This window comes from Pelophylax lessonae (assembly GCF_965119305.1).
Source record: "Pelophylax lessonae genome assembly, chromosome: 6".
Taxonomy (NCBI): domain Eukaryota; kingdom Metazoa; phylum Chordata; class Amphibia; order Anura; family Ranidae; genus Pelophylax; species Pelophylax lessonae.
In genome coordinates, this window is record NC_138773.1 from 262,268,412 (window position 1) to 262,282,873 (window position 14,462).

Sequence of the window (14,462 nt, forward strand, 5' to 3'; positions counted from 1 at the left end):
TAATCTAACTACATTAAAAAAAGTAATTCTGAACACAATTAATAAAGATAAAGTGTATGAAACACTACATGTTCCCTTTAAAATAGGCCAACCTTTGTCTTATTTGTTTAGAAAATAACTCATATGTCTTTGTGATTTAAGGGAATGTATAGTATTATGTACAGATTTACTCCAGCACACTTTCCATTTCTTTTGCTAGGGGGTTTACTACTATTTTGAATAGCTTAGGTAATTGAATCTTCTGCAATTTGTTTTAAAAACACACATAGATAAATGGAGGGACACCCCCCTTTCCTCTGGTAGCTCATATGGATTATCAGATAGAGAGAGGCAGTCAATGCTGGACCATAATATTAGAAAGTCTAGTATGTTCTGCAAATTAAATTTCATAGGTGCACATTGAAGTAAATGTTTATTTATAAAGTAAAGATTGTAAACAAGTAAAGAAAATTATTTAAAAAATTCTCATTTATAATCTTGTAAATATTCAAATCAATATAATAATAGATGTAATCAAAATGTAAGGGAAACTAACCAAAACTAATATAGTTTCCCCAGTAGTCACTAGTATTATTACATTTTCATTACCAGGTATTCCCTTTTTTCTTTTTCTTTAGTTTAAGATAAAAAAAATGACACCGATCAAGCTATTTTGGTTGTTATTTTATAATTACTTCAACTTTCCCTCAGTAAATGCTTTTCTCAATAATGTGTAAAAACAACATAGACTTCTCTTATTCGAATATTTCGAATGCATGCCTCACCTTCTAAAAGTCCTGTCTCTTTTAGACTGAAACTTAAAATATCAGTAAAATATCTATTGTATATTATTATTTAAACACTTGTAAATCAAAATAAAAATATAATACATTTTAATATATGTTTACTTGATAATTTAGCAAACAGTTATCAATTTTTTTTTGATAAAAGCATTTTAAATTAATAATTTAGTATAGATAATAAGTCATTAAGTTGTTTAGACTATTCTAAATATTTTAAAGAATGTAATCACTTACTTTTAGTTTCTTTTTTCAAGTTAATGGGATATTAATATAAATAAATGCATTATTTTTCACTTTATTGAAATTTGATATAAGCAAATGTTTATATATAATTATAATTGTATTTTTGGTAGATTATGCTCTACGTTGTACCCTCTACTATGTGCAAAACACAATATCACCTCACCGCAATTTCTAAGGCCAAGCCTTAGAATAAGAATTAAGGCCCTAATTAATGATGCCATTAATTCTGAACAGATTTCGATCATATCTCTTTTGGCGGTGGCCCTTGGGTATGATCAACTAGCCGCTATTAAGTCTCTAAGGACCTTAAGAGCACTGAGACCTCTACGTGCATTGTCAAGATTTGACGGCATCAGGGTAAGCTCAATATACACACACAGGGAAATAGTGCTAATTTTTTTAATAGGTACCTACATAAATTCAATTCGTCAAGCTGGCCTTTTAATAAAAATTCGGTAAGAAGACTAACATTTTTCTTACAGTTTTACCAACAGGTTTAACATCATTTTCTAATATCTTTCACAGTTTTTCTTAGGTTCACCTGGACTTCCTGGAGTATTTTAACAAAACCTACATTTCTTTAATGTCTAAGTAAAAAAATGGGAAGATCAATGAGATTATTACTTTTGTGTCTTTGTGTAGGTGTCATTGGTTAGCTTAGTAGCTAATGCCTTGGGCTACTCAGAATTAGGGGCTATAAAGTCCCTTAGGACACTGAGGGCATTGAGACCTCTGAGGGCCCTGTCACGATTTGAAGGGATGAGGGTAAGACCACCTGAAAGACGCTAAGATAATGCATGCATAGAAATGAATCGTGCATGTGAAAACAAAGCATAAGATATGATAAATCCATGCAGAGATGCTGCAATAACCTCATACATACTGTTTAGCACTAACAGATGTGAGGTAGGATGCTTTAACACATTGCAAAACCATATGCTATCACAACATACCAGCTTTTTTTGTTAATATTTGAGTCTATTCAACAGAAATTAAATAGTTAAAGTAAAGCAAGGTGAGGTTTAGTGGTGTCACATTTTTAATACATTTAGGCTAGTTTTTAATACCACAAAAGAGTTAACAGTACTAAGGTTTGCACCGAATTGTATTAGGACTAGTAGTAATCTACATTGTTTCATGAACAGTGGCTCCTAGGTGCAACCAAAGTAAATTTCTCTGAAATGTGATTATTTGTATACTAAGGACAACTATCAATAATAATAGCCAAATTGTCTTTTGGCAAATGGATGCCATGACACCTTTTTAAGCTATATTCATAAATGGTGACAAACACACACAGTTTCATTTACTTGTTCTAAATGCAAACTGGATAGTCCAGTGAAACGAGGTCATTTTGTTTTTTTTTCTGTTTAATAGACCCTTTGATTTTTGTTACTTAAGGCGACCAGAAAATAAATGTATTTTCATCTGATGCATGGATGCACTGTCAGTGTTTACATATTTGGCAATAAAAACTGAAATATAAGCATTCCCTGACCACTATCTGCTGCCATATCATATGTGGTGAAACACTGTTTAACAAAGTAAACACATCTGCTTTAATTAACCTGCCCATTAAATATACTGAGCTATTTGTATACACATTTATGGGAACATCTGCAGACTGACACACAAGGGTGCTTTAAGAATGTATTTAACAAGATGATGGCATGGAACCCATTTTCATTGTATGTACAAGTACATTACCCGACTAATGTATGAGGTGAATGCTTTAAATTAAAAAAAAATAAAAAAAAGCTAACTTTACATTTACCAATGGATTTAATTATTTTGATCATTTTATTTGTGTGACTAAAAGACACAAAAGAGGAAAGAGCATAGGTTCAATGAAAAGGTCAAAAACATAAAGAAATGTTCAAGTGCCTTTTGCATACAGTTAATGACATTGCAAAGACCATTGTGGTGATTTGCATAAAAAGTTCATTTTTGCTAAGTGAATAAGTATTCACATTGAATATTCATTCATGTGTAATGCGATTAAAAGAGGAATTTGCTTTGCACACGATTGGATGATGGAATTGATCACTTCATTAGAAACTCAAACCCCAGGAGAGTGTGGGACCCAAAAACGGGTAGTACACCAACAGAGAGGGGGTGATTTTACAATATGGAACCTGAGTGAGGAAATGAATGGACATGGTGGAGAGGTGTGACATTGGAATCACACTCTCCACCTCGTCCAATGAGAGAATGATCTGCAATGCATTCTCTTAATGGTGCTCTTGCCAAGTGGCTGACTTCCTGTGTTCACAGTGCATAAGAACAGTCACTCAGCATGTGACCTGGAAGCAGTGTTAATTTTGTATATGAAAATATTTTCATCAACTAAATTAACACTATTTTAGTCGACTAAAATATGACTAAAACTAAAACAATTCAGATGACTAAAATACTACTGAAACTAAAATGGCATTTTAGCCAAAAGACTATGACTAAAACAAAGCTAAAATTTGATGTCATAATTAACACTGCGCTACCACATAAGAATAAATAGGGGGCATCTACTAATCTACTGAAAGAAAAAAAAATAAGAAAAGGGATTTTCTTATTTTTTTTGTCTTAATATTGGTAATACACTGCTCAAAAAAACTAAAGGAACACTTTGAAAACTCATCAGATCTCAATGGGGAAAAATATCATGCTGGATATCTAAACTGATATGGACTGGGAAATGTGTTAGGAACGAAAGGATGCCAGATCGTTTAATGGAAATTAAAATTTTCACCCTACAGAGGGCTGAATTTAAAGACATAAAATGCAGTAGGCTAGTCCATTTTGCTGAAATTTTATTGCAGCAACTCAAAATGGTACTCAGTAGTTTGTATGGACCCCACGTGCTTGTATGCATGCCTGACAATATCAGGGCATGCTCCTAATGAAATGACAGATGGTGTCCTGGAGTATTTCCTCCCAGATCTGGACCAGGTCATCACTGAGCTCCTGAACAGACTGAGGTGCAAGCCGGCGGCATCAGATGGACCAAAACCTAATGTCCAAGAGGTGTTGTATTGGATATAGGCAGGGCTTTTTTTCTCAGAAAATAGGTGCAGGAACTCTCCCTCTCTGACCAACTCCCCGCCCCCAAACACCCCCAACCACCCCCAAACTCCACCCCAACCACACCCAAACTCCACCCCAACCATGCCCAAACTCCGTCTCCAACCATACCTTCCTTAGGGTAGAGAAATAAGCACCAAATAATGTTAATAAGTGAAGGCTTAGAACTGCATATTGCACAAGGCACATGGTTCAGAACTGTGTAACACAAAAAGTACAGGGCTCAGGAGTGCAAAACACCCAGGGCTCAGGAGTGTCAGGAATATGTAACATATAGCTCAGCACACAGAGTGCAGCAATAAAGCATATGTAAAATGCAATCCAGCATACAGAGTGCAGGGCTCAGGAGTATGTAACGCAAAATCCAATGACAAGAGTACAGCATTCAGGAGTACCATCCCAAGGCCTTTACTATGTTACATACACTGTAAAGATATATGTATCATACAGCATACAGAGTATAGCAGTTCTTGAATATGTAATGTACATAATGTTACAAAATTCTCACCCCTGGACCTGCATGCTGTGCCATACATTACATACTCTTAGTCACTGAACTCTGTATGCTTTACTGTCCCGCAGAAAATTTCCCTGGTCTTCCCTAAGCAAACCCCCCCTCACTTCCCTCAAGTATCACCCTCAAATTCTCACCTTTGCACACCTCTTTGCTTACCTCTGTTTTCTCCATCCACAGCTTGCCTTTGCAACCCTTATTCACAGCTCAACTTTTTTTTTCCTCCTGTCCACAGCTCAAATCTGCACCACTATCCACAGTTAACCTTAGCACCCTCCATCCACAACTCACCTTTGCCCCCTCGTCAAAATCTCACCTCTGCACCCCTCCAACCCCAGCTTACAACTCACCTTTGAAACTCCATTCACATCATCTCTGCCCCCATCTGCACCCCCATGTTTGACCTCTGCAACCCCGGTGTCCCCCACAGCTCTCACCTCTGCACAATCTGTTCCACACTCCACAGCTCTCAGTATGCACAATCTGCCTTGTGTGACTCTCCCCTCTGCACAAATCTCCCCCTTTCCCAGTTCTCCCCTCTGCACAAATCTCACCCTTTCCCAGTTCTCTCCTCTGCACAAATCCCCCCTTTCCCAGTTCTCCCCTCTGCACAAATCTCCCCCTTTCCCAGTTCTCTCCTCTGCACAAATCTCCCCCTTTCCCAGTTCTCTCCTCTGCACAAATCTCCCCCTTTCCCAGTTCTCTCCTCTGCACAAATCTCCCCCTTTCCCAGTTCTCACCTCTGCACAAATCTCCCCCTTTCTCAGTTCTCTCCTCTGCACAAATCCCCCCCTTTTCCAGTTCTCTCCTCTGCACAAATCTCCCCCTTTCCAGTTCCCCCCTCTGCACAAATCTCCCCCTTTCCCAGTTCTCTCCTCTGCACAAATCTCCACCTTTCCCAGTTCTCTCCTCTGCACAAATCTTCCCCTTTCCCAGTTCTCCTCTCTTCACAAATCTTCCCCTTTCCCAGTTCATCTCTCTGCACAAATCTCCTCCTTTCCCAGTTCATCTCTCTTCACAAATCTCCCCCCTTTCCCAGTTCTCCTCTCTGCACACGTCTCCCCCTTTCCTAGTTCTCTCCTCTGCACAAATCTCCCCCTTTCCTAGTTCTCCTCTCTGCACAAATCTCCCCCTTTCCTAGTTCTCCTCTCTGCACAAATCTCCCCATTTCCTAGTTCTCCTCTCTGCACAAATCGCCCCCTTTCCCAGTTCTCCTCTCTGCACACATCTCCCCCTTTCCCAGTTCTCTTCTCTGCATAAATCACCCCCTTTCCCAGTTTTCCTCTCTGCACAAATCTTCTTCTTTTCCAGTTCTGCTCTCTACACACATCTCCCCCTTTCCTAGTTTTCCTCTCTGCACAAATCTCCCCCTTTCCCAGTTTTCCTCTCTGCACAAATCTCCCCCTTTCCTAGTTCCCCTCTCTGCACAAATCTCCACCCACCTGTTCTCATCTCTGCTAAATTTGCCCCCAGCTCCCCTATTTGCATAAATCTCCCCTACACACACACACACACACTTTCCCAGTTCTCCTTCATGCAAAATCCCCCCCCCCCAGCCTCCCTCACTGTTTAAACCGCCCCCAGCTCTCCTCTCTGATAACCCCCCCCAGCTCCCTTCTCTGCTAAACTCCCCACCCACAGTTCTCCTCTCTGCACAAATGACCCCCCCCCCAACACTCTCCTCTCTGCTAAAATTCCCAATCTTTCCTCATTGCTAAATTCCCCCCAGCTCTCCTCTGTGATAAACTCCCCTCTCCCAGCTCTCCTCTGTCTCTGTGTACAAATTACCCCCTTCCCCCACTCTCTTCTGTGCTAAAACCCCCTCCAGCTCTCCCCTCTGTTAAAATCTCCCCCATCTCTCCTTTCTGCTAACCCCCACCCCCTCCCCCACCTCTCCTCTGTGGTAAAATCCCCTTCAGCTCTCCTCTCTGTTAAACTCCCCCCCCCCAGCTCTCCTCTCTGCCTAAATCTCCCCCAATTCTCCTTTCTGCTAACCCCCCTCCCCCCACCTCTCCTCTGTGCTAAAGCCCTCTCCATCTTTCCTCTCTGCTAAAAGCTTTCCCCAGCTCTCCGAAAAATTACACCCCATCCCCCCTTTCCCAGTTCTCATGTGTACAAATTCCCCAAAACCCCACGTTTACAGCTCTCTCTGCACACATTCCCTCTCCTGAAAGCTCTTCCCCTCCCCTTCACAGCTCCCTTACCTCCTCTGGAAAGCCGACACTGCTGTATGCGTGGGCTTTATCTTTTAAAACTCGGCACAGTAGGAGAGCTCCATCCATCAAAACTGTCAGAGTAGCGGCGGCAGGCGGGGATGTAATCTCCCTCCCGTATCACCTCAAGCAGCTGCAGTGCTGGAACCTGACTCACTATGGGTCAAGGGCAGCAGGACTCACCAGGGCTCACTATTACAGAGAAGCCAGTAGAGGAAGTAAGTTGTGCAGAAAACTTCCTCTGCCAGCTAATGTGTTATATGACAGGTCGGAGTAGAGAGGGCTGCCATAGGTGGCGGAACGGCGTTCAGCCACATTCTCTGCAGAAAAAAAGCCCTGGATATAGGTCAGGTGAGCGTGGGGGCCATTTAATTCTGTATTCAATTCTGATTCCTTCATCCTCCAGAAACTGGCTGCACTCGCACACGAGGCTAGGCATTGTCGTGCACCAGGAGGAACCCAGGACCCACTGCACCAGCGTAGGGTCTGACAATGGGTCCAAGGATTTCATCCCAAGACCTAATGGCAGTCAGGGTGTCATTGTCTAGCCTGTAGAGGTCTGTGCATCCCTCCATGGAAATGCCATCCCAGACCATCACTGACACACCACCAAACCGGTTAATGCTGATTGATGGTACAGGCAGCATAACGTTCTCCACGGCTTCTGCAGACCCTTTCACGTCTGTCATGTGCTCAGGGTGAACCTGCTCTCATCTGTAAAAAACACGGGCTGCCAGTGGCAGATCTGCCAATTCTGGTGTTCAATGGCAAATGCCAATCGAGTTCTATGGTACAGGGCAGTGAGCAAAGGGCCCACTAGAGCAGGGGTAATTAATTAAAATTCATGAAGGTCCAGTAGGTAAAATTTTCTTCCAACTTAGGTCCGAATCATATGTTAGGCTCTCAATGTCACCTCTGCACAATGCGCAAACATGGCGCGTCTCTACGAGTGCCACATCACATGGTGCCACAGTACCATGCAGCTTGGTATGGCGCAATTAAAAAAAAAATAAAAAAAGGTCAGGGACTTATTTTTCTGCGTTTCTGCTTACAAGTCAGCCCACTGAAATAAATGGGCCGCCTACACGCGTTACGCAATAATGTGAAGCTAGTCTACGATACTTCACATCACAATCCTTTTTATTACATCAGTGTTCTCAGTCCCCCTGCACATCATCCCCCCTTCACATTACAGTCCTTAGCCCTTCACATTTTTGTCAGCGGCCTCCCTTTATATCACCCCCTACTTTAAATTGCAATTCCAAGCCCCTTTCATATCACCCACCCTTCAATTTCCTGTTCTCGCCCCCTTTATAGTACCCCTCCTTCACATTGCAGTCCCTGGCCCCCCTTCACATTCCTGTCCTCACCGCCTGTACAGCACCCCCTTCACATTCCTGTCCTCACCCCCTGTACAGCACCCCCTTCACATTCCTGTCTTCACCCCCTGTACAGCACCCCCTTCACATTCCTGTCCTCATCCTCTTTATAGCACCCCCCTTCACATAACTGTCCTCCCCTTTATAGCACCCCCTTCACATAACTGTCCCATCCCTTTATAGCACCCCTGTCCCATAACTGTCCTCACCCCCTTCATAACACCCCCGTTCACATAACTGTCCTCACCCCCTTCATAGCACCGCCGTTCACATAACTGTCCTCATCCCCTTCATAGCACCCCCCTTCACATAACTGTCCTCACCCCCTTTATAGCACCCCCTTCACATAACTGTCCTCACCCCCTTCATAGCACCCCCTTCACATAACTGTCCCCCCTTTATAGCACCCCCTTCACATAACTGTCCTCCCCCCTTTATAGCACCCTCCTTCACATAACTGTCCTCCCCCCCTTTATAGCACCCCCTTCACATAACTGTCCTCACCCCCTTCATAGCACCCCCTTCACATAACTGTCCTCCCCCCCTTTATAGCACCCCCTTCACATAACTGTCCCCCCCTTTATAGCACCCCTTCACATAACTGTCCTTACCCCTTTTATAGCACCCCCCGTCACATAATTGTCCTTACCCCTTTTATAGCATCCACCTTCACATAACTGTCCTCCCCCATTTTATCGCACCCTCTTCACATAACTGTCCCCCCCCATTTTATTGCGCCCCTCCTTCACACTGCAGTCCCCAGCCCCCCATTAACATTCCTGTCCTCACCCCCTTTATAGCACCTCCCGACATTCCTTTACATTAGCAGGGCCCTCTTCCCTGTCCTACCTTAAACAGGGCAGCGTGGCTGACATCAGAGGCACAGCAGCTGACATCGGAAGTGCAGCAAAGGGATGGACAGAGGGCGGGACCTGCCCCAGGTAACTGATTGGTTGCTAGAATACAGGGCAGTTCTAGCAACCAATCAGTTAACTGTACCAGCCCCCGTCCTCCGTGAATCACTGCACTGCTCCTCCGATGTCAGCTCTGTAAAGACAGAGCTGCAGCGGCGGCGGCAGAGGGAAAATAAACAGATCCTAAATGGCGCGACCACTGCGGGGCTGGACGGAATATTGATTGGGTCCGGACTTGGCCCGCGGGCCACCATTTAGTGATGCCTGCACCCTCTGGCCACCCTCATGAAGTCTGTTTCTGTTTGTTTGGTCAGAGACATTCATACCAGTGGCCTGCTAAAGGTCATTTTGTAGGGCTCTGGCAGTGCTCATCCTGTTTCTCCTTGCACAAATGAGCTGATACGTGTCCTACTGATGGGTTAAGGACCTTCTACGGCCCTATTTAGCTCTCCTAGAGGAACTGCCTGTCTCCTGGAATCTCCTCCATGCTCTTGAGACTATGCTGGGAGACACAGCAAACCTTCTGGCAATGGCACATATTGATGCGCCATACTGGAGGAGTTGGACTGCCTGTGCAACCTCTATTGGGTTCAGGTATCGCCTCATGCTACCAGTAGTGACACTGACCCTGGTCAAATGCAAAACTAGTGAAAAACAGTCAGAAAAGATGAGTGGGTAAAAAAAAATGTCAGTGACCTCCACCTGTAAAATCATTCAACTACAGCATCTGTTGTTAATTTAATTAACACCAAAGCAGCTGAAACTGATGAACAACCCTCTTTGCTACTTAACTGACCAGATCAATACCCCAGGAGTTTAATTAACTTGATGCTGTACTCTGATTAAAAAGTGCCAATTTAATTTTTTGAGCAGTGTATAGTCAGGTAATATGTGCAATGGCATTACAGCCAATTAGGGTTACAGCAGTGGTTCTCAACTCCGGTCCTCGGGACCCACTAACAGGCCAGATTTTAAGTATTACCTTGGGAAGATGCAGACTAGAGTACTGCAATCACTGAGCAGCAAATGAGATCCCCTGTGATGTAATTTAGTTATCTTGCAAACCTGGCCTGTTAGTGGGACCCGAGGACCGGAGTTAAGAAACACTGGTCTAAGTTTCTTGGGTTTTTTTTATTTTTTAAAGTTGCATTTCTGTCTGTCAAAAAGCATTTTTTTTGTTTGTTTATGAAACTTTGTTTCAATTATAAAGTCGTTATATATCACAACGGCTAAATCTGTGTCTGTAGTGCATGCTCAAACCTTAATACCATAAATAATAACATTTTATTAGATTTTTACTCCAGGAGCATATAATGAATTAAGCAATTCTATAGAAATGCTTAAATAATGCATTACAATTTAACTAAACCCATTTGATTTTAGTCGACCAAAATAGGACTAAAAATAAACAATTCAAATGACTAAAGTATGACAGAAACTAAAATGACAGTTTAGTCAAAAGACAATGACTAAAACTAAAATTGAGGTCAAAATTAACACTGCCTGGAAGCAAGTGGAGATCTTTGGTGTAGCGGTGTGGTGTCTACTTCATTGATTTCCAGTTTTCAGGGGCATCAACCAGGTATGGTATATACATAGTTACATTGGCACAAGCTGGACCAATGTAATTATGTATAAAGTACCCATTCCTGGAATTATTCTTTAAGGGATGCAGATCGTGAATAAATAAAATTCTCTGTAGGTTGTGGGATTGTGTTAATATAAAGGAAGAAAAGGAAGAAATTTTGATGATAACAGAATTTAAATAAATACATTCAGAGAAAACAGTTAATCCAAAAACTGCTCATTTCATAGTTATGTAAAGTAAATGTAACAAAGATAGCTAAGCAGAGTAGCTAACAGAATTATTATAATTATTACACAGGATTTATACAGTTTGCATAGTGCTTTACAAAGGGAGACTACAGCACAAGACAAGAGAGCCCTGCTCTTGAGAGCTTACAATCTAATAAAATGAATTTGTATATATCCATACATTGTTAGTATTATTATTATTGGTATTGTTATCAGCATCACTATTCTATACTACAGGACATTTAACTTTCACCAGCAATGTACAGATGCTATGATACCTAACATTGCACATTTCTTGTGTGTCAGTCAATAATAAATTCATACAGTAATTTTTGAGAGGGCGCGTGGACTAAAGTTTTTGCTTTAAAACAGATAACAGCTTAGAGCTTATTCTATAGCTAAGATTCTCAGGAACAAAATGCTACAGATTTTGCTTAAATTAAATAAACTATATTATATGAACCACCAATCCACAGACTAAATGGAAATTTAATGGAAAAGGTTTTAATTCACATTTTTACTTTTACTAATTGTTGGTGAAACTGTATGTGCAGCAAGAGTCTCCATTGATTTAATCAAAAATACAATATTTCAATGCATGCATTCAATGGTTAAAAAAAACACGTAAGCATGGTACACTGCTTGATTTTAAGGATAAAAAAGACAACTCAACTTTAAATATAAAAAATAAAGTTGAACTGTCAGATATGCATGCTCACTGGATTGTTCTTTAATCAAATTGCATTTCAAACTTCAAGTCCAATTAAAATAAACCTGTGATTAGAACCAATTCAACCAGTTTGATTCCTACATATAACTAGTGTAATGCTCATTTTACAAATTTTAAAATGTGCATGTGTAAATTTGACTATATCATAGAAATTAATAATTTCTTGCATTGTTTCATACAATAATAAACCACTTAGGTTATAAGACATAAAAAATCCCCTGAGCTAAAGAAATTGATCTTCAGTAGCCCTGATTTTATAAATGCTAATATATATTTTTTAAAAACTCTGTATTTCGGATTTTGTTATCATAGTTTTTAAAATTACAGTTAGAATACTACATTTTTAAAGTTTTAATGTACACAGTTGTTTTATTGCAAAGAATTTGTCTCTGCCTTTGTTTTACTGTACAATGTGTCATTCAATGTTTAAGAAAGTAAAGGAATGTCTGCTTGTACAAAAAAATAACATTTTAGTCATTATTCTGTATATATTGTGAAGTGTTGAGTAATCTCTCAGTGCTATATAAATGTGGATAATCAATAATGTTACAATAATAAATAGCCTTATAATTACCACACTTAATTTACTAAAAATGAATAAAATACATCCTGACATCCTTCGATATGAAAATCATGGAACTTGGGTGGAATATTGTTGGCTGGAGAGTGGCTGCATTTAAACAGATGCATCCATTGTTCGGGTACTTTGGGTGCTGGCTGTCAGAATACAGTAGCCATCAGGGGAGATTCCCTCATCCACACTGTTTAGCATGAACGGGGAAAATGATCAATTTTTCTTATTCATCCCACAAGGTTGAGCAAGAGACATAAAGGAACAATTGATATCTGGAGCCAGTGATGCCTTTCTGACACAAAAAAAAAAACAAATTTCTCTTTCGTTCATTGACGGACACAGCTCCTTATCTTCTTGACCATTGGGTTATACTGCCCCCTACAGGAGTAGGACAGGAAAAAAGGCAGGGAAAAGCTTGACTTATGGGGCAGTCCCAGGAGGTATACTCCCACTCTCAGCTATAGGCACTCAGTTCTTTTTCTGCCTAGTCAGGAGTAAGGCCTAGCTCTCTGGTCCTGGTAATTTTTTTTCCTCTTAACTTGAACTTTTTCCTATCTTTGTTATTTTGTTCCTGTGAGAATCTACAATCAACTGCCAGACTGGGCGATGGACTTGATAATCTAGATCCAGAGGGTCCCCAGTCTGGCCAGTGAGCGTGCACAGGCCTCAGCTCTGCGCTAGGTCAGGTGTGACATAGCCCCACTGGGTGGGGGCTGGCCTGCAAGGTAAATGTCTCGTGAGAGCACATACAACTTGGCCTCAGTCTGAGTCGCAACGTTCCTCCTGGCCAACAGCCCTCTATTCCGATGGAGAGGTGGTCTGTCAGGAAAGGGGCCCACCCTGTTCCTGGTAAGATAAGTAGCTGTCCCCCTCTACCCTTGGGGGGTTTTGGGGTGGACGTGCCCCCCCCGAGACAGTGGGATGCCCAGGTTTACCCCCTTCCCCCCACCCCCTCTAAAATTTGGGTGGTGACTGTCAGTCTTCCGCCCCCCCTCCCCTCCTTGGTGAGGTTATGAGCTGGCTTTTGCCACATGCTCTTAAGGGGGACTTGTTGGGGGTTGCTGCTGGCCGGATTTTTTCCTGGTGCACAACGGGGGGTTGAGAAGGGTTCCCTGCCACCCTGGGAGTTGGTGATTAGGGCAGGGATGTCCTATGGGCTCTCTACTGCTGTTGTTGGGCTGGGGGAGCAGATGGTATAGCATCAGCGGGTCCGCGCCTCACGTGGCCGGATCCAGACAAAAATGTAGGCGCAACTTTGTGGCCTACTGGTCGGGATCTATGTGGCTGAAGCCACTACCCTCCATTTGGGCATCCGCCCTCCCCTCCGCTGCCCCTGGGTGGTCCCAGTGGGTTTAGCTCTTCCTTTGGATGTTATCCATTCAGCTGTGCCTCCAAATTTAGACTGCGGCTTGCGGCCTACTAGGCCATGCGGCCAGCTTGGTGCCTCCCTTGGAAGGGGTGATGCTGTGGGGGCAGTTTATTTTTTGATGGCAGCCATGCCGCCATTATTGTGTAGGGCACCTGCCCTTTTTAGAGCTGCAAGATATCTGGGTACCCTGCCTGCGAGCCTACGTCCCAGTGGGCGTCTCCCTTTTAAGGGGGCTATTTCCTGTTATGCAGGCCTCTATGGAGGATCTTGGAGGACGACCTCCTTGTTTTTGTGGCGTCCAGTAGGTGGTCCATTCATGGGCCCTTGGTCAGTGTCCCCTTTGTGGGATCGCAGTCTGTGGCCCTCCCCTGATTATTTTGTATCTGTGTGTGAAACCTTGTAAGTGGAGGATGTGGCTGATGCTGCGTCTGAGATGTTGGTCCCTTTTGCCACCCACAGGCCCTCCAAAGCGGCAAGGGTGTTCTCCTTTCCCGCTTTCTTTGACAAAATTGTCACAAAACAGTGGGGTTGTCCAAAATGCACTCTTGTGGTCCCTAAATGTTTTGCTATGCAGTATCCTTATGAGGACTCCCTGCTTAAAAAGTGGACAGTGCCACCTGTAATGGACTCGCCCATTTTCAGTTTGAATAATTCTACCTTAATCTCGGTTGAGGAGTCCCCGTCTTTTAAAGAACTTGCTGATAGAAGAGCGGAGGCTCTGGCCCGCCATATGTTCACTGTGGCTAGTTCAGCACTTAGGCCGGTATATACTATTGCCCTGGTGTTGCAAACTCTGATCGAGTGGGCTAAACTTTTACGCCAGGGCTCCCCCTGCTTTTCCGGAGATAGTG

At 42.6% G+C, this 14,462-nt stretch overlaps 1 protein-coding gene across 1 annotated transcript in view; it reads left to right on the forward strand.

Annotated features, from left to right (window-relative positions):
* LOC309558200 (sodium channel protein type 2 subunit alpha-like) overlaps positions 1-14,462 on the forward strand; it is a 218,850-nt gene that overhangs the window by 181,012 nt on the left and 23,376 nt on the right. The window contains 1 exon segment of the mRNA XM_082261220.1: positions 1,668-1,790. Within this exon segment, the coding sequence (XP_082117346.1) occupies positions 1,668-1,790 (123 nt within the window).